The sequence below is a fragment of the Leopardus geoffroyi genome, chromosome A2 (genome assembly GCF_018350155.1).
Source record: "Leopardus geoffroyi isolate Oge1 chromosome A2, O.geoffroyi_Oge1_pat1.0, whole genome shotgun sequence".
Lineage (NCBI taxonomy): Eukaryota > Metazoa > Chordata > Mammalia > Carnivora > Felidae > Leopardus > Leopardus geoffroyi.
In genome coordinates this window covers 79529991-79551272 of record NC_059331.1, presented here as the reverse complement: position 1 = coordinate 79551272, position 21282 = coordinate 79529991, and the positions used below count along the sequence as shown (strand labels likewise).

General features: G+C 39.8%; 1 protein-coding gene across 8 annotated transcripts in view; it reads left to right on the top strand.

Moving 5' to 3' along the window:
• Positions 1-21282, top strand: part of RINT1 (RAD50 interactor 1) — a 30186-nt gene that overhangs the window by 2836 nt on the left and 6068 nt on the right. For 7 of the 8 annotated variants that reach the window (XR_006716231.1, XM_045494492.1, XM_045494493.1 and 4 more), the window contains exons 3-11: positions 2182-2366; positions 6455-6696; positions 10158-10331; positions 10431-10580; positions 11166-11322; positions 13883-13993; positions 14093-14318; positions 14839-14976; positions 16729-16928. Coding sequence is in view for 7 of the 8 variants with exons in the window: in XM_045494492.1 (XP_045350448.1) it covers positions 2182-2366; positions 6455-6696; positions 10158-10331; positions 10431-10580; positions 11166-11322; positions 13883-13993; positions 14093-14318; positions 14839-14976; positions 16729-16928 (1583 nt within the window). In the remaining variant the exon portion in view is untranslated. The remainder of the gene's footprint in view (positions 1-2181; positions 2367-6454; positions 6697-10157; positions 10332-10430; positions 10581-11165; positions 11323-13882; positions 13994-14092; positions 14319-14838; positions 14977-16728; positions 16929-21282) is intronic. The other variant, XM_045494491.1, reaches the window with a different exon arrangement.

Sequence of the window (21282 nt, the reverse complement as noted above, 5' to 3'; positions counted from 1 at the left end):
TTCATTTGATCAGAAGTAACAGTTGTTTTGTAATGAGGCTGATTATAATCTGTTGTCTAACCTCTTGCCTTCTCTCATTGCTGCTTTCTTAAAACTTCATTTTTGGTGAAGAGCCAACTTCTACAAGGGCAGCTCCAGGAAGAACAGAGGCAAAGTTCAACCAGTATTGCTCCCCAGGAGGCTCCGTATTGTTTCCCCAGCTTTCTCTCTCACACACACATTTTTTTTTGTTTTTCTTTTTTCTTTTGTTCTTTTTAGAAATTGCTGTAGTCTTTGTAACTGAACATAAACTAGTACAATCAAGCTTTTCATTTGTTTACAAACAAACACCGTGAATGGTTTGTTTAGGGAGGACCACATCCTTTAGTTAAACCTGAGGTAGAGAAATGCACTGCATGTTCAGGTTTATTCTAAGGTTTGGTTTCCAGGAAGTCTGCTTTTTCTCTGGGGCCTTATTTTATAGCACTTACTTTCATCTGGAAATCAATTGCTGTTCCTCTTACACTTCTACATTATTATTATTATTATTTTTTAATCTGTAGGTGCTACTCAAATCTAGGGAGATTAAGCCCTGTCTGGGGAATAATTCACACTGTGGACTGAGTGGAGTCAAGCATGTTGGGCAGCAGGGAGCCTAGGGACCCCACAGTGGCACGCTCGCGGCTACCATTATACCGAGTTTCCTAACCTTCTGCTGGAAGGATTCCATGAGTTACCAAAAGGGAATAGCCTGCACAGGGAAACAGATACTACAGAGGAAACAGTGTATCTCAGCACACCAGGGTGGTGTGGAAAGAGACGTGGCAGCCATTGCGAATCTTGTCACTCTTACCTTCTTTGTCAGGAAGCTGCTGTGGCCTTCTGCTTTCTCTGGTGCTTAGGGCATGTCTGCCCTGGAACAGATATAGAGTTGGAGATACTCTGGAAGAGAGGAGCAGTGCTGTCGGTCCAGAAATTTAGGACAGTGGAAGATCACTTAATTGCCTTTGAAGTGAATCAAGCATTTACTAGAAGTTTGTTTCTTTAAATAAAAATTGAACATTTTTTATTTATGTATCTGAATCTTGCCTCTTTCCACAAAGAATTAGAGGCAGCTTAAATTGCTTAATTTTGCCTTAAACATTGTGGATACTGGAAGAAGGTATAGACGCTTGCAGAGTGAAAAACTGACGTGGAAACGATAGGCAATGCTAGGTTTCAGGCGGAGAGTAAGGAACGGGCTCTTAGGGAAATCTGCCCACATGCTAAATGGGATGGGAGCAAAGCTACCCAGGAGCTCCTGGTTTCACTGCACATTGTTTGCTCAGCCACCGTCCATGTTGCCTCTGCTCCCACTCTTCCCGAGAAATGGCTCAGGGCTCCAAATCACCTGTTTTTGTCACATTTAATAAGTACACTGTGGATTGGTGTGAGTCTAGTTTATTTGCCACAGAAGGATCCTCACGTCGGACTGTGCAAGTTAGTGGTTGCATCAGTCATTTTGAATTTTCCTTAGTAATTTGTGTTTTCTCTCAAGCTCCCTTTTTTCCTTTTTCTGACATGGAAAGTTTTGTATAATGGCATTTGAAGCTTTTAAAACTTTTTTACTCGGGGCTCCTGGGTGGCTCAGTCGGTTAGGCGTCTGACTTTGATGTCAGCTGAGGTCATGATTCACGGTTTGTGAAATCGATCTCCACATCGGGCTCTGCATTGATAGCATGAGCCTGCTTGGGATTCTCTCTCCCTCTCTCTCTCTACTCCTCCTCCACGCATGCTCTCTCTCACTCTCTCTCAAAATAAATGAATAAGCATTTTTTAAAACCCAACTTTTTTACTCTTACATAAGGAAGAGTTTTTACTCGGTCACCTTTTCAATTTTTTTCATAGACCCAATCTTTCAATACTATTTTTTTCTTTTAAGGCATTTTTTAAAAGAATTCCTTTTTAAAAAAATGTTATTTTTGAGAGAAAGAGAGCATGCAAGCAGAGAGAGAGAGGGACAGAGGATCTGAAGCAGGCTTTATGCTGACAGCAGAGAACCTGATGTGGGTCTCGAACTCACACTCTGAGATCATGACCTGAGCTGAAGTCGGACACTGAACTGACTGAGCCACTCAGGTGCCCCCCTTTGTATATCTTTTGTATTTCCTTTAATCCTGTGGTGCTTGGTAATGTTAAATAATTGTTATTCTTTCATTTTAGATGACATAAATATTGCAGCTCTTTTTGGAAATGAACAAGTCAGTGAAGATACAGATAATGGTGATCTCACTTCCTACGTGTCTGCATTTATAGAAAAAGAAGTTGGAAATGACCTTAAATCTTTAAAGAAACTTGATAAACTCATAGAACAGATGACAGAAAATAAAATGCAGTTAGAAGAACAGGCAAGTATTAAAACTCATTGAAATAATACCAGAATTGTTCAATGACATAATATAGACATCACCATTATTATGTATCACTGTTGTTCTAGGGAATTTTGAAGATACAGATTATGACAAATAGTCTAGTCATTTAAAACTGTTTAATAGGTTTTAAGGACCTACAATGTGCTAGGTACTTTACAAATTATGTAAAAGACAAAGTTCCTGCTGGTCTGATTTAGGTCTTAAAAACATAATGACAGCTAACATGAAAAAAATTGTTTTTTAATGTTTAAGAGAGAGAGAGAGAGAGCGGGGGAGGGGCAGAGAGATAGAGACAGAATTCAAAGCAGGCTCCAGGCTCTGAGCTGTCAGTACAGAGCCCGACTTGGGGCTTGAACTCACAAACTGTGAGATCATGACCTGAGCTGAAGTTGGCCACTTAACCAACTGAGCCACCCAGGCACCCCTGACAGCTAACATTTTAAGGAGTTTTTCATACAGTGACTTTTAAAGTCAAGGAAGTAATTCATGGTGTACAAAAATGTCATAACACCATCATTCCAAACTTTTTATATGTGCGCTCATGAGGAGAAAACCTGAAAATAAGTATGACATAATAATGGTTATTTCTGAGTGGTTGGTTAACAGGTGATTCATTTTCTTTACATCTTTCTGTATTTTCAGGTGTTTTCTTTTTACAGTGAAATTATTACTTAAAATGGCGTTTAAAAAACCCAATGAATGTAATCTTAAAAAAATAAGTGGATCCATTTACTTGCAACAGTGTGTCAAGGATAAAAGATTCATATCATGTAACTGCTACATTGGGTTAAGTGTGTGGGTATGTTCGTGTGTTAGCCCTGGGTTGATAGCCATCCTGTGTTCCCCCATCCCCACCCCCTCAGCCCTCACCTTTCCGGTTTTTCCACCATGTCTGCCCTATTCTCCTAAGCATGGCCCAGCCCCACCCCCTCCGTCCACGCCTGCGGCCAAGCTGTAGTGGGCTCTCTGAGGAAGTCACAGGCTGAGCGGATGGATGCCAGCCCTGATATGTGGTCTCCAGGGCTCCTTCCTTGGGAAGGTCGGCTCCTCTGCCACTCCCCTCATTTGTTCTTACAAATTCTCCCCAGGATACCTGCCCCATCTGGCCATTCTGTCTTCCCAAATAGAAAAGATGAAGGCCGCTTAGCATGACTCTATTGAACAGTCTACCCCACATTCCACAAACTTCTTTGCAGCCATGTCTACTTCTTAATTCAGCCGAAGATCAGTCTACGGCTGTCCTCGTGCCTCAGATTCTACCTGCCACCGGAGTGATGTTGCTTCGTGGTTTTATAGTTTCCTCCTCTGCTCCTCAGTCAGTCCTGTCCCCTCAGCGTAGGGACACGCCCACGGCTCTTCCTGAAAACAGAACACTCCCCCCTCATCTCTTAGCCAGTGCTAGTCCCTCCCTTTTGTTGTTAGGCTTCCTCAAGAAGTCCCCTTTCTTTGTGTCTGTCTCCACTTCCCAACCAGGCTTGTTTCTCCAATGACCCCGGAAGCTGCTGCCAAAGCCCCTAACTGAACCTTAAATTCAGCATGTCCCAAACTGTACTGCTCTGTGTCTTCACATGCTTCCCTTTCTTGGAAAATGGCGCCACTATCTGCCTGTCACCCGGGCCTGAAGCCTGGGAACCTTACTAAGATCGCCGGTCATCCTGCTTCCTCTATCCCATCTCCAGAACATCTGACCTTTGCCCCTTTCCTGTCTCTGCCGCCACCCAGTTCACCCAGTTTAGGGCTGCAGCCTCTTACACACTGGATGGCAGTTTGCCCGTCTTCTGCCTCCTTCCCATCCCGCAGTAACCATCGCTCATTTTTATCCATTACAGAAATGATCTCATGTGTGAATAAGCAAATATATATATAGTTACAGTCTTTTCTGTATTGTGTAAGCACGTGTATACTTAAAATATGCATGGCTTAACTTTTTATAATTAATGTAATACATGACTTGCTTTCCTATCAATGTATATAGATCTCTCTTTTTGAATGGTTTTATGGTATTCAACTATGGTTGTACATAATTTAACTAGGCCCTTACTAGTGGACATTTTTGCTGTTTCCACTTTTTAGTACTACAAATAATATGAGAATAAACATAATTGTTTATCACGTTACCTTTTTTTTTTTAGATTTTTTATTTTAAGTAATCTCTATACCCAACACAGGGCTCGAACTTACAACCCCTTCATCAGGAGTCTCGTGCTCCCCCAACTATGCCAGCCAGCCGTCCCTGACTTTCCAAATCATAAATCTAACTGAATGATTCCCTTATTAAAAACTCTTAATGGTGGGGCGCCTGGGTGGCTCAGTCGGTTGAGCGTCCGACTTTAGCTCAGGTCATGATCCTACCGCCTTGTGAGTGAGTTCGAGCCCTGTGTCAGGCTCTGTGCTGACAGCTCAGAGCTTGGAGCCTGCTTCAGATTCTGTGACTCCCTCTCTCTCTCTGCCTCTCCCTTGCTCATGCTCAGTCTCTCAAAAAATGAATAAACGTTAACAAAATTTTTTTTTAAACTCTTAATGGCTTCCCATTGCCTGTTGGAAAAAGCCCACATCCTTCTAAGGCACAAGATGCTTCTCTGATCTCGCCTCTCCCTACCAATCTAGGTTTGTCTCTTCTTTTTTTTTTTTTCTTTTAACATTATTTATTTATTTTTGAGAGACAGAGAGAGACAGAGGATGAGCAGGGGAGGGGCATAGAGACAAGGAGTCACAGAATCCAAGGCAGGCTCCAGGCTCTGAGCTGACATCAGAGATGTGGGGCTCGAACCCATGAACCTCAAGATATGACCTGAGCTGCAGTCCGACCCGACTGACCCACCCAGGTGCCCCTAGGGTCGTCTCTTCTTTCTATGTGTTCTTGAACTGTATTCTGTGCCTTACTCAGCTTTGCTGGTCTCTCATCATGACTGAGCCGTTCCTTTTGTCTGGAATGTCCTTTCCTTCCAAAGTTCCCCAGAAAATTCCCACCGGCCCTGTAGAGGTCTTTGCAGGAGCCATGTAAGCCCAGTTGCCTTGCATCTCAACACCTCATTATCCAAAGCGTGGGAGCTTGTTGGAAATGCAGAATGTCAGTCCCTACTTCAGACTTAACAACTCACATTTGCATTACACCAGCTGTCTAGGCAGTTCCTGTGTACATTCAGGTTTGGGAGGCACTACCTTCGGACACCATTGTACCTAGCATCTATCTTTTATTGCATCAGTCCCATAATACAGTAGTTATTTGCTTCCATTTCTCTCCCATATGAACTGAGCTTAAAGGCAGACACCATGTCTTATTTATCTGTTCCTAGCACAGTGCTTCGCACAAAGTGTCTAATCAGTCTTGATTCAATTGAAATTCCTCTAGAATAGTCTTTATGTTGTATTGATACCTAATACTTGTATATGTTTTTCCATGTGCTAGAAGAAGAATTAGTAAATACCACATCTAAAGGCATTACCTGTATATTATCTTCCCAAGTCAATGGTTCTTGCCGTAGACTTCAATCAGAATCACTTTTGCAACAAACATGTACTCAGACTTTTAGAATAGAACTTCATTTGTTTTTGAAGGAAAGTGTTTGGTAGATAAAGCATAAGAAAATTCTCTGTCTGGACCCTCTGAAAGTGCTGAGCTTGATGAAAGATGCAGAGGTGCTTACAGGGGCATCTGCTGCTGCCCACACATCCCCACGTACGACATTTTGTGTTTAGGTTTGGTTGGTGCAGGAGGCAGAAATCGCACCTTTCTTTTGAAGCTTATAATTGACAATTTTCAATTCTTTTAGAACAAACATGTATTTTGAAGATGATAATCTAATTAAAACATTAGAAGGGGGCTCCTGGGTGGCTCAGTCAGTTAAGCGTCTGACTTCTGCTCAGGTCATGATCTCGTGGGTCTTGAGTTTGAGCCCTGCATCGGGCTCTGTGCTCAGAACCCACTTTCCGATCCTCTGTCTCCCTTTCTCTCTATCCCTCCCCCAGTGGTGCTTTTTCTCTCTCAAAAATAAACATTAAAAAAAAAAAAAGTGTGAAAATTTTATCTGATTGCTGCTGTTTTTTGTTTTTGTTACAATCAGGTACTTACAATTTCATCAGAAATCCCTAAAAGAATTCAGAGTGCCTTAAAAAATGCAGAAGAATCAAAGCAATTTCTGAATCAGTTTCTGGAGCAAGAAACTCATCTCTTCAGTTCCATTAACAGCCATTTGCTGACCGCACAGCCCTGGATGGAAGATCTGGGGGCCATGATTAACCAAATTGAAGAGATTGAGCGCCATCTTGCTTACCTTAAATGGATTTCACAAATTGAAGAACTAAGGTAAAAAGGGCTTCTTTGTTCTCATAATTATTATTTTCCTTTGAGGCTCTGTCTTAGCAGTGCATGCATGCCATTAAATAATTGAGTTAATTAAAGATTATAATAATGTAATTTTCCTGGTTGTTATGAAAATAGTATTATAATGATTCTTTTCCTTTTTTGTGAATGAACATAAACTTTTCAGGGAGCTTAATTTGCATTTGAAAGAAAGTGATCTAAGTAAAAATTTTAAGTCCTGTAGTTGTATTGTGAACACAAAATAAAAACTATTATTTATAATACCAAATTAATAAACAACTCTTCAACGTGGTAATATTACTTTTTAGACACTATCACTTAATAAAATGGATTGCTTTCTCTAAAATTTGAATTTCTTTCAATGGGAATCCTCTAATAAGAGATGTACAGTATTCTTAAGTAACAGTTTTGCTACCTGTGGGTAGAGGGTAAAAAAGTACACACTTCTTTCTGAATTGAATTCTGAATTGAATCACTAGTGTTAACTGAGAGTGTCTGGTATTGTCTTTCAAACAAGCTAAATTAACATTTCTGCCTAGATTGGCAAAATTATTTGGTTTTTGATATAGTCCCCCAGCCCCTCCATACTGCATGGTTCCATCGTGCTTTGTTTTAGCTACTCTTGCTCAAAGCTGTCAGCAACCATTAATATCGTCTGGAAGACTTGAAGAAGAAAAGTCATCCAAGAGTCTTAATGTCCCATTGTGTATCGGAGTTAATATATTTTACGTTACGTCTTCCAAAGAGTAATGCAGTATCACTTTGTCCTGTGTATTTCCCGAGATTTTAAAGAATTTTACCTCTCAGCATGGTGTGAAGTCTTTGTTTTGCATATATAAGTTTAACATTTACAGAAAAAATGATACACCTAAGATTGTAGTGTTACCAGTGATTCCAGAAATCAATTTAAACTTTTTAGATCATCTCCTTGTTGGGATAAATTATTTGGGGTGAACAGATTTTAAATCTTGCTACTTTTTACTTCATTTTTCTTTGCCCCTCTGGAGGAAAACACCAATAAGGAGCAATGTTAATAACCTTATTATTAAGTAGAGTAAGTTGTTTAAAAGCCTCACTCTTGTAGTAGCCAAAGCAATAGGTTAATTAACATAGGACTATGGTTATGGATAGCCTTTTTCTGGTGTTGGGATTGTTTAAGACAAGTTTGCCCTGGGCATCGTATTAGAAATAGGAATCAAGTTCATAATCAAATAGAGCATAGCTATTTCTCCTTAATAACGTGTTCTTTGCTCTCGATGTGATAAATCTCTATTTCTGTCTTCCTTTGGGTTTTTAAGATTTTCCTCATCTAATTTCTCTCTAACATTAACCTGCTTTTTATTCTGTAGCACTTTCTCTTTTTTAAAAAATTAGTTTTTTCCTTAGAACTAGCATCTTTTATTAGCTCTGCTTCTTGAATACCACAGTATCGCAGTGTCATTATGCAGAAACCCTGTTTCCCTAGCTTTTTCTGTGCTCTGAATGCCATTCATGATGCTGTGTTGTGTGGAGAGCTATTTCACTGTGTCCTGGAAAGGAGTCCTCCCTTACTCTGTGCTTTTGTGTACATTTTACATTGTTTTGTAATATTTGTACATTTCTTAAACACAGCAGTCTTCCTTTTAACATAATGCAACACTTACTTTGGATTTATGTTTCTTTGAAGTGGGAAATCAGCAAGAAGGTTTTTTTTTTTTTTAATTTTTTTTTTTTTTTTTTCAACGTTTATTTATTTTTGGGACAGAGAGAGACAGAGCATGAACGGGGGAGGGGCAGAGAGAGAGGGCGACACAGAATCGGAAACAGGCTCCAGGCTCTGAGCCATCAGCCCAGAGCCTGATGCGGGGCTCGAACTCACGGACCGCGAGATCGTGACCTGGCTGAAGTCGGACGCTTAACCGACTGCGCCACCCAGGCGCCCCACAGCAAGAAGGTTTTAATTTCCCATGATGCACAGGGAAGAACCTTACAGGGGAGCAGGCTCCGTGCATGCTGACCATCAGAACAAGCCCATAAACGGGGATCCTGGTGGCTCAGTCACTGGAGCGTCCGACTCTTGATTTCAGCTCAGGTCATGAGCTCACAGTTCGTGGGTTCCAATCCTGTGTCGGGCTCTGAGCTGACAGCATGGAGCCTGCTTAGGATTCTCTCTCTCCCTCACTCTCTGCCCTTCCACCTCCCTCACACACATGCACTCTCTCAAAATAAATAAATAAACTTAAAAAACAACAAGAAAAGAACAAGTCCATAAAAAAAAAAACTACTGGTGCTTTAAATGCAGAAATGATGGGTTTCTTGACACCCAATGGGACAAAAGAGTGCTTTCAATTCTGGTAGTAGCTATAAAAGACAAAACTGGTTGGAAATCTTAATAAAAATGATTAGAGAAAGAGAAGAAAGAAAAATGAGAGAATGGGAGTAAGGGATGGCCACAAGAGCTGAAAGGAATGAATAGAATAATACAAAAACATGAGCTAAGTATTCTTGCTGAGGCCTGAAGCAGTGACCGTGAAAAACACAAGCAGCTCTCAGAGGAGAGGAAAAAATGCTTGTGCATAGTGGAGCTCTGCAGGGTGGAGATACACATTCCTGTTCCTAAGGAGGACGCCATGTGCGCCCCAGGAACATACACCAAACGGGGGACTGGAGTCCCAGCACTTTGGCGGCCGGCAGAGGATGCCTGGAGGTACACTCCCGCCTCAGGTTTCCTACAGGGGGCGGCTCCTGAACCAAGGTCAGTTATTGATAAGGTCACATTTTGTTCCTTATTCTTAGCTGTTTAAGCTATGGGATGTTATTTTTATCCAAAGAAACATCTCATTTTCATTTTTCCTCATTTTAATTTTATTTATTTATTTATTTATTTATTTATTTATTTATTTTTTAACATTTATTTATTTTTTGAGAGACAGAGAGAGAGCATGAGCAGGGGAGGTGCAGAGAGAGGGAGACACAGAATCAGAAGCAGAGTCCAGGCTCTGAGCTGTCAGCACAGAGCCCAATGCGGGGCTCAAACTCATGAACCATGAGATCGTGACCTGGGCCAAAGTCAGTCACCTAACCGACTGAGCCCCCCAGGCTCCCCTTTAATTTTTTACTCAAGTATAGTTGACACACAACATCTCATTTTTAAATAAAATGTTTTGCTCTATGAAGTCAAATAAGCCAAAATGGTGGCTCACGGGATAAATTTGTCCTGAAGACATCTTTTATTTGGCTTTTTTCAAAGGATTTGATTAATTGATTTTGCATGAAAGTCTTGATTTCTGGCTTTCCTAGAAAAAATGTTAAGCTTTGGCCACATTGGTAAAAAGAAAGCCACTTCTGGCTGCCTCCTTCTTCCTTGCACGGAACCTTATACACCACAGGAGGGAGATGTCATTTTTGCTGCACTTGGAATTTTGACAGACTATCTTTGAAGTTTGCTTTGCCTCATTTTGCAGTGATAACATTCAGCAATATCTGATGACCAATAACGTCCCAGAGGCAGCCTCTACTCTGGTGTCTATGGTGGAACTTGACATCAAGCTTCAGGAATCATCTTGTGCTCATCTTCTTGCTTTCATGAGAGCCACTGTTAAATTCTGGCATAAGATCCTCAAGGACAAACTTACAAGGTAAGGAATTCGCCTGTTATTTCATGGTAGTGCTTTCACATGGATATTCGGTGACCATTGTATTTTACTGAAATACGTGTGTTGCTTTTTCTGTTACAGTGATTTTGAGGAAGTTTTAGCCCAGCTTCACTGGCCATTCATCACACCCCCCCAGTCTCAGACTGTTGGCTTGAGTCGCCCAGCAGGTGCCCCTGAGATATACAGTAACCTGGAGACACTGTTTTGCCAGCTTCTGAAACTGCAAACCTCGTATCTTTGTTGGAGATAAAACTTACTAAAATTGCTTTTTTTTTTCGAGAGTGGATTTGTGGCTAGAGAGTAAAACTTTTTGAAAGGGACCAAGAAGCCAAACAGTAGTACTAGGTTTGGACTTGATCTGTATATACCCGCAGAGTGGTGGATTGTGCCCTTCAGAGTGAATAGCGTTGGGGGGAGCGGGGTCAGTCTGAAATATATGACTGACCCAGGTTTATATCACACGTAGGTCTCTTGGGACGACAGAAAAAAAAAATGGGCAATAGGGAGGAAAGTTTAGTAATCTAGTGTTAATAAAGGAATTCTTGATTGTGTTTCCTTCCTCACTCCTGTTTTTTATGTTAGGAAAGACAAGATAATTCTAATAACAGATTTCATGCACTTTTTACGAAATCATATGCAATGTAAAATTATGTCTTATAATTAATTTTACTTAGTATCTTATATATTTGTTAGAAAAGTATATTGTGTATCTGTACATACATACACGTGTGTGTGTATATATGTGTATATATCCATATATCCATGCATATATATATTTTTGTATCCTTTTCTTTTTCCTTGACTTGACTATGTCAGAGATGAATTACTTACTGAGCCAAAACAACTTCCAGAAAAATACTGTCTTCCTGCATCCCCGTCTGTCATCCTGCCCATCCAGATTATGCTGACTCCCCTTCAGAAAAGGTTCAGGTATCACTTCCGAGGGAACCGACAGACTAATGTTATAAGCAAGGTGTGCTTTGCCAACTCTTGTCCTTCGTTGTTATTAATAGCAGTTGTTAAGCGTCCTGATCCTCTTTCTGGTTTAAGTTAAAATCCGATCCCATTCACATTTCTGTTTTTCCTCTGAAGAGCTAAATTCCTGTTTTGTCCTTGCCTTAATAGATCTATTTTGGGACTTGTGTTGATATGCCATGGGACTCCGCTCACTCATTAACACGTCATTTCACCAGTGTCTCAAGTTGCCCCTTGGGTGTGCTGTGACATTTGTTGGGGGCACTTGTGACAACTGGCTCCACGTGTTTCACTGTGCGAATTGCTCTTTCAGGCTTATATATATATATATATATATATATATCAGAGAGAGATGTGAAAGTCCACAGATAGTCGAGTATTCGCTTTTGAACAGAGTGCTGATGCTACCATGATTTATGGTGAGGTGCCTGGGTGGCTCAGTTGGTTGGGCATCTGACACTTGGTTGGGGCTCAGATCACGCTCTCACAGTTCAAGCCCTGCATCAGGCTCTGTGCTAATGGTGTGGAGCATGCTTGGGATTCTCTGTCTCCCTCTCTGCCCCTTCCCCACTCGCTCTCTCTGTCTCTCTCTCTCTGTCTCTCTCTCTCTGTCTCTCTCTCTCCCCTCCTCCCTCCCTCTCTCTCTCTCAAAAATGGATAACCATTTAAAAAATAAGTGAAAAGCTTTAAAAAATTTTAAAACAGTAAATGATTTGTGTGTGTACAAGAAAGTAAGGAATGATGGGGATGGCTTTGAGGAAATTCTCACCATCTCACCAGCATTTTAGCTGAGGGATTACAGCCATGTATGTTGGAGATACTCTGTTTTTTGTTTGTTTCTTTGTTTTTTTTTTTGTTTTTTTTTTAGAGAAAGAGGTGAGTGAGTGAGGAGGAACAGAGGGACGGGGGGGGGTAGGGGAGAGAGAGAGAGAGAGAGGGGAAGGAAGGAAGGAGGGAAGGAAGGAAGGGAGGGAGGGAGGGAGGGAGGAAGGAAGGAAGGAAGGAAGGAAGGAAGGAAGAAAGGAAGGATGGATGGATGGATCTTAAGCGGCTCCATGCTCAGTGTGGAGCCCAATGCGGGGCTCGATCCCAGGACTCTGGATGACCTGACCCAAAATCAAGAGTCGGACGCTCAAATGACTGAGCCACCAGGTGCCCCTATATTGGAGATATTCTTGAGATTTTTCTTTAACTTGACCGGAAAAACAATCAGGCATTTGTTTTTAATGAAATTTGATTGAATTTATTGAGAATTAGAACTCTGTTGCCAGGGGGTGGAGACTACCTTATTTATCCTTAAGTTTTGCTACATTTAATGCAGTGCAAGTAGCAGAGTGGTTCATTTCAGTGTTTTGAATTATATGTTATTGCACCAGGCTTACCCCAGGCGTTGTATGTGGCATTTATAAATGAGTTTATAGGCTTTATAGAATTTTAAAGGGGTCAAGGGATAGGGAGTTATGTTTGCACGGGAAGGAGTTGAGTGGCAATTGGATTTCTGGGTCTTAAATTCAGTTTATTCTGTTGTACTTTATGGATCTCCTCCTTTTTTGGATGAGGTGTTGGTGGAAAGAAGAATAGAACCAATTAGTAAGTAGCGAGACAAGGCAATAAACCTACAGCTGTAGAGAGGCAGTAAGAATTTGAGGTTAGAAAATTGTGAGTTATGTTGATTCCTTTCTTTTTTTAAAATTATTTTCTTAATTTTTTTTTTTTATATTTATATTTGAGAAAGAGAGAGAGGGAAGGAGAGACAGAGTATGAGCGAGGGAGGGGCAGAGAGAGAGGGAGACACAGAATCTGAAGCAGGCTCCAGGCTCCGAGCTGTCAGCACAGAGCCTGACATGGGGCTCGAACCTAGGAACCCCAAGATCATGACCTGAGCCGAAGTTGGACACTTAACTAACTGAGCCACCCAGGCGCCCCATGTTGATTCCTTTCTAAAGTACATTTCCACTCTGTCATCAAGCCTAAACTACACAGCCCCTGAGATTAGGGATGCCCCTTACTCACTTTTGTATTCCTAGCATCTAGCACATAACAGGGATTTACCGTCAGTAAACTTGGAAGGTTTGTAGAATCATCTCTAGGGACAATTTAAAAAGCTGCCTATTTACATTTACTTTTCTATGATTTTACCTGTTTTAAGGCATATTTTTTTCTTACTTTACCTTTTGAAAAGACAAACCAGAAGAAAATCAGGTTTAAAAGTTATTTTGGAATGTAATTTACAAAAAAAACCAAACACAAAACAAAATTAAAGGCCATCGGTTCTTTGTAATGCTCATCATTTTACATATCTCCAAAGTGCTATGTTTTCAACACATACAGTATTGTAAATTTATGAGTTTACTGACTTATGCCACCTTTGGGAATTTGTTGGGAGTACATTGGGAACCATCTGATTAAAGTTCAGAGCAGAAATTGTGTTCTTTTATAAGAATCTTCACCTAATTTGTGTTAAGTGCTATGTGTATACAATTAACTAAAACCATTTAATTGTAACTTTCTGGTCAGAATGACTTAAGAATTCAGACTTTTTTAACTTCCTTCCTTAGCCTGAATGGTACTTGGCTCAGGTACTTATGTGGATTGGGAATCACACTCAGTTTCTGGATGAGAAGATTCAGCCAATATTAGACAAAGTAGGCCCTTCGGTAAATGCAAGGGTAAGAAACTGTGTTCTTAAATTGTTCCAGTTTTAGAGTTGTGTGTGTCCACGAATAATCTGTCATTTACCTTACCTCCTGCTTACATGTTTCTTTCAGCTTGAATTTTCCCGGGGCCTCATGATGCTCGTTCTTGAGAAGTTAGCTGCAGACATCCCATGTCTGCTCTATGATGACAATCTCTTCTGTCATCTGGTGGATGAGGTGCTTTTGTTCGAAAGGGAGCTGCACAGTCTTTATGGCTATCCCAGCACTTTTGCCAACTGTATGCATATTCTGTCAGAGGACACCTGTTTTCAGAGGTGGTTGACTGTGGAGAGAAAATGTAAGTGTTCAGTAGCCATCAAGTGGAGAGCGTATTATCTCCTTTTGTGTATATTAACTTTTGGTGTTTTTCTCCACCAGCTCTGGATAGAAACTAGAGTCATCTGAATTTTTCTTGGTTAAGGTTTACCAAGTTGCCTTTTCTTCCCATCAAACCAGTTTTTCTTGTACTTGCACCATCCACGTTTCTAGAATGGAAGAGTCAAGCCAGTATAGGATACAGCTAACTGTTTTATAGATTGTACCATAGTACTTCCTGTTCTTTGTAGTGTCTGTTGGATGTAGCTTGTCTAGTCAGTTTAACTATTTTGAAGATTTTGGGTAGGGGTGGCGGGGAGAAGTAGGGAATCTTGTTCAACCCTAACACAGAGCGTGTTAAATATAGTGCAACTGGTGGGAGGCTGTAGATTTGTTTTTTTGTTTGTTTTTTACAGAAAAACCATTACTCCTAAAAACTTGTGCTGAAAATTAAGAATGACTGTAACTACTTAATTGACCTGTTCCCTTTTTCTGCATATCAGTTGCTCTTCAAAAAATGGACTCAATGCTTTCATCAGAAGCTGCTTGGATATCCCAATATAAGGATATCACTGATGTGGACGAGATGAAAGTTCCAGACTGTGCAGAAACTTTTATGACGCTACTCTTGGTTATAACTGGTAAGTATAAGTCTTTCAAGATACAACTTTCTTTTAGGTAAGCTTTTTTTTTTTTTTCTTTTGAGAGAGAGAACGAAAGAGAGAGCGAGCGCATGCGTGCACACAAATGGGGGAGGAGCAGAGACAGATAGGGACAGAGGATCCAAAGTCCAGGGCTCGAACTCACAAACTGTGAGATCATGACCTGAGCTGAGGTCAGACGTTCAACTGAATGTTCTTTGTTGAAGAAATGGGGTGATTTTATTTTTTTTTTTATTTTATTTTTTTAATTTTTTTTTTTTTTCAACGTTTTATTTATTTTTGGGACAGAGAGAGACAGAGCATGAACGGGGGAGGGGCAGAGAGAGAGGGAGACACAGAATCGGAAACAGGCTCCAGGCTCTGAGCCATCAGCCCAGAGCCTGCCTGACGCGGGGCTCGAACTCCCGGACCGCGAGATCGTGACCTGGCTGAAGTCGGACGCTTAACCGACTGCGCCACCCAGGCGCCCCAAAATGGGGTGATTTTAAAAAGTTTTATTTTTATTTATTTGGGGGGGGAGGGGCAGAGAGAGAGAGAGAGAAATCCCAAGCAGGCTCCGCACCGTCAGCACAGAGCCTAACACGGGGCTCCATCTTACGAGCCGTGATATCATGACCTGAGCTGAAATCAAGAGTCAGGTGGACACAACCAACTGAGCCACCCAGGTGCCCTGAGATGGGGTGGTTTTTATATGTACATGATGAGGTTTTGGGGTGATGGTGGGGTTCAGAGCTGATGGCCAAGAAAGAATTCTTGAAGATGTCTTTGGTGCAAAAAGGTGATTTTATTAAAGCATGGGGGCAGGACCCACCTCCAGACCCCACCATTACCCCAAAACCTTATCATACAGCTCTGTGACTTACAGTGGGGCTACATCCTGATGAAGGTATCCTAAGTTAAACATTTTAAGTCAAAAATGCATTTCATACACCTAACCTACTTTATAATAAAATGTTGAATATCTCATGTAATTTATTAAATATTGTACTGACAGTGAAAAACAGAATGGTTGTGTGAGGACAAAATGGCTGTAAGTGCATTGGTTGTTGACCCTCATGATCCCATGGCTGACGGAGATATGCCGCTCTCCCGCTGCCCAGGATCATGAGAGGGTTGTATCCCATATTGCCAGCCTGGGAAGAGATCCAAATAAAATATTCAAATAATTCCTATAAATGTGTATAGCTTTTGTACCATTGTAAACTTGAAAAATCTTAAGTTGAACCATAATAAATCAGGGCCCATCTATAATTTCCTCATGCCTTTAAAAAATTAAACTGTGGGGCGCCTGGGCAGCTCAGTTGGTTAAGCATCTGACTTTGGCTCAGGTCACGGTTTGTGGATTTAAGCCCCGCATCTGGCTCTGTACTGACAGCTTGGAGCCTGGAGCCTGCTTCAGATTCTGTGTCTCCCTCTCTCTCTGCCCCTTCCCTGCTTGAGCTGTTTCTCTCTCTCTCTCTCTCCCCCCCCCCCAAAAATAAACATTTAAAAAAATTGAGCTGTAATTTATATACAATGGAGAACATAAATCTGAAGTATACAGTTCAGTGAGTTTTGACAAGTACATATACTTGTGAAACCTGCAACCTTGTAAAGTTTAGAAATAGATCCGTGCTTGGATGGTCGATTGATTATTTGACAAAGGTACCAAAGCATGTCAATAGGGAAAACCTGTAACTGTGTCCTGGGCAGAACCAAAACTTTCACATGTCTTGTTAACTTTCTCCACAGACAGATATAAAAATCTTCCCACAGCTTCCAGAAAGCTACAGTTCCTGGAGTTACAGAAGGACTTAGTAGATGATTTCAGGATACGGTTAACTCAGGTGATGAAAGAAGAGACTAGAGCTTCCCTTGGCTTTCGATACTGTGCAATTCTCAATGCTGTGAACTATATCTCAACAGTACTAGCAGACTGGGCTGACAATGTTGTAAGTTAATGTGCTTTTATTTATTTATTTATTTATTTTAACATATATATCTTTTAGTTTATTTACTTTTTTTTTTTTTCAATTTTTTTTTTTAACGTTTATTTACTTTTGAGACATAGAGAGACAGAGCATGAACAGGGAAGGGTCAGAGAGAGAGGGAGACACAGAATCTGAAAATGGGCTCCAGGCTCTGAGCTGTCAGCACAGAGCCCGACGCGGGGCTCGAACTCACGGACCTTGAGATCATGACCTGAGCCAAAGTCGGACGTTTAACCGACTGAGCCACCCAGGCGCCCCTATTTACTATTTTTTAAAATTAATCTCTACACACAGTGTGAGGCTTGAACTCACGACTGGAGATGAAGAGTCGCATGCTCTTCCGACTGAGCCGGCCAGGTGCCCCGCTAATGTGCTTTTTATATTAAATCATAGATTTTTCACAGTTTTAGTTAAACAGTTTTTTGTTAGTAGTATTAACAGTTTTGAAATTTTGAATTTACAGCAAGCAGAAATGACACATTAGTAGAATAACAATTAGGCCAAACCTAGGGGGTGTGATTAAATTACATTTTTTTCTCAATTCGCAAATAGTTACATAATCCCAATAGTTTAATCATTGGAAAAGAAAGCCAACGTCTCATAAAATAGTGGTCTATAGAATGAACCTTTTTCCTCTTAATTAGACTTTATACTTGGGAAATATTCATGTATGGTAATTGCCATCTCAGAAAAAGCTAGGATTGAGAAATGGTGTCAAAATCCATAAAATCCAGGACTTTAAGGAAAATAAAATAACACCATCTGAGGGGCACCTGGCTCGCTCATTCGGTAGAGCCTGCGCCTGTTGGTCTCAGGATCGTGAGTTCAAGCCCACGTTGGGGTAAAGATTACATAACAAAGTAAAATAAAAGTAATAAAAATAACATTTGATACCCTTTGAATGCCTTTAAAACATAAGTAGAATAATAAAATGAACTCCTATGTTCCTGTCATCCAGCTTCTTGTACCAATTTTGTTTTATTTAAGCCTCTTCTCCACCTCCCACACTTGATTATTTTGAAGATCTTAAGGTATATTTCATGATAAATATTTCAAAATGTATCTCTAAAATAATTCCTTAAAAAAAAAAAAACACCCATAACCACAATACCATTATCACATCATCCAAGAAAGTTAATTTCTTATAGTGGGAGGTGTCTTAAATAAATCTAAAAATCAAAACCTTGGGTCCGGTTAGCAAGTACTGTAAGGCCTTTTGCCTCCAAGAATTTTATTTATCCTTCCTTTCTCCACACACATTCATTTGGTCTGCCTAAATACAATTATTAAATAATTTCTGTTTACTCTTTTTATTAATCCAAGGACTATACTGGTTTTCAAGGCTTTTGCTAACCAGATTTTCCAATATGTATTTCTAGCCAAAAATAAAGAAACTTAATTAGCCTTTAAAACTTTAACATAGATTAATTCCTTTAATGATGTTTAGATATTAGAATGACCTCAGAGGAGCTCCAGGAACTTCTTGGACAGGGTGCTCTTGGGTTTGGAATCACTATTCCCTGATCATGTGTATAGATACAGAAATCAGCTTGGGTTTTCACCACTGTGTCCCATGAAGTAGGTTTCATGACAGAAAGTATTAACAGAGAATTTGCATGACCATAAAACAGTGAAGTATACATTAAATGGAAAAAAAAAACTGTACTAAGGTACATTGTAAATGTAAAGTATTATATGATTGTGTCATAAAATGAAAATAGGAAAGTAAAACAACAAAACAACTATAATGTTAACTAAAGACTTAATAATACCACTTTTTAAATGTGGTAAAGTGGGAATTGAAAAATTCCAGGGTAGAATAATTCAAAAGCTTGATTAACTGAGGATTGGTGATAAGTTCATAGTATACTAGAAAACATAATTTTTGAGTGTGTTCACATGAGTCACAGAGGTGGACAAGGTAAATTAAAATGTCTGTATAATTGTCAAGTCTTAATGTAATAAAAAAAAAGCAGAAATGAAATATAATCAAACATAGGCATTTAAAAATACTCAATGTCCGGGTTAAGGACAGAGTCTTGAAAACATAATAATAGATATATGTTTGTTTTTTTAAGTTTTTATTAAAAATATTTTAAATTATGAATTTCTAACAAAAAGTATATACTGCTAACGCATTATATAGAAAACGTATTCCTTTACTGTGAAAGAATAAACAAAACATAAAAGTTTTTATCTTAATTACATACAGGGTAATTAATTAAAAAAATAGGAAACAAAAATAAATGTAATAACAGACATAAATAAGATAAAAACCTGATAAACATAGTTTATATTCTGGACTCTGGCTGGGACTTAAAAGCCTTTTTCAACAAAAATGTTAACTGAGATCCATATTCATAGTATCATTCTGCTAAGCAAGGAAGATAAGACACAAAATAATTATTTCATAAAATGAATATAGAGTGTACTGACTAATGCATTTGTTTATAAAGTCACCTAATTAGAACACATGGGCTGTATTCTATTGCGTATGCTACACAATTCTCATTGTGTACTTTTATGTGTTGTTTTCCTTATTTTAGTGAGTACTTTTTTCACTCAGCCCCCACACTGCTCCATTTTCTGCTAAGCTTTGTCATAAAACAAATTGTCATTCCTGATTCTTGTGCCAGATGATCTAATAAGAGACTCATTCGAAGCCAGATTTTTAGCTTCAACAAATTATTTGTGGAACATCATTAACTACTTTTACTTGGTGCCATAGTCTGTTAACGAAGATGAATTGGCCATCATCCCTGTCCTTAGGAAATTTGTAATGTGCTGCTGAATTAACTGGGTCCTTCTGTCAACAGAAGAATAACCAAATTTAGAGTAGCTCCTCAAATCATGAATGAATTTTTTGTCCTTGTGTGTTATGATTTTACAAATTCTGTTTAATATAAGAAGTTATTTACCCATTTTCATGGTCTTTCAGCCTGTGAACGCTTAAAATAAAAATCATTAATGCTCTTGTATTGCCTAGATAGAAAAAAGGAAGAGTGGACAGAGCTCACCTTCCATTAATTTTGATTCTGTACTAATAGCTGTCTGTCCATTGCCAGATTGCGCCAAGCCAGACATACCCAGCCATTCAGAGTCAGGAATTTTTCAGTTGTAGGTGACAGAAGCTGGATTGATGCTGGCCTGAGTGGGGAGGGGGAGTGGGGTGAGTCGGTGAGGAATCTGTTTGTGTAACTGAAAGCAGTAGGCATGGCTGCCCTGGACTTGTTCCCTTCTGGCTTCATTGTCAGGCAGGCTCTGGGAGTATGGCCACAGGTGGCTCCAGGCTCCCACTGTCCAGGCACTGAGAGGACCAGTGCCTCTTCTCTGATAGGTTCAGCAGAAAATACCAGTGTGGCCTCTCACATGTCCATCCCTGAACCATCACTTATTGTGGCCATATCCTGTCCCCTATTAATGGGCATTTAGGTTGCCTTTAATCTCTTGCTAAATATCCACAGCGTTATTTTTCTGTAGGGCAGAAAAAAATAATACATATTCTACCTAAAATGCCACTGTAAAAATGACATTTTAATTCTCTTAACTCTCATAAATCTGCTTACTACAACTCTCAGTCTGTGTTCGGAGAAAATGAGTACTTAAAGAAATCAGCCATCAGGGAAATGCAAATTAAAATCATAGTGAGACATCACTAAATATAAACTAAGATGGCTATAATAAAAAAGACATAATAACAATTACTAGTGCAGAGGTAGAGAAGTTGGAACCCTCACACACAGCTGGTAGGAATGTAAGATGGTACAGCCACTGTGGAAGATAGTCTGCAGGTCCTCAAATAGCTAAACACAGAATTACCGTAGGACCCAGCAGTTCTACTCCCAGTATACCCAAGAGAATTGAAGACATTTGTCCACACAAAACCATACACACAAATGTTCACTGCAGTATTGTTCATAATAGACGAGAAAGAACCCAGCTGTCTGTCATCTGATGAATAGCTAAATACAATGTGGTACGGCCGTATAATGGAATATTATTAAGCAATTAAAAGAAATTAAGTACTGATACATCTTACAACATAGATGAACCTTGAAAACATACTAAGTGAAAGAAGCCAGTCAGAAAGAGCCAGAAATTATAGGATTCCATTTATATGAAACATCCAGAAGAGGCAAATCGATAGAGACAGAAAGATGAGTGGTTGCCTAGGGTGGGAGGGTGCACGGAGGGGATTGGGAGATGATGGTTAAGTGTGGGGTATCTTTTTGGAGTAAAGAAAACATTCTAAAATTGACACTGGCGTTAGATGCACAATTCTGAATATACACTAAAAGCCAATATATTGTACACT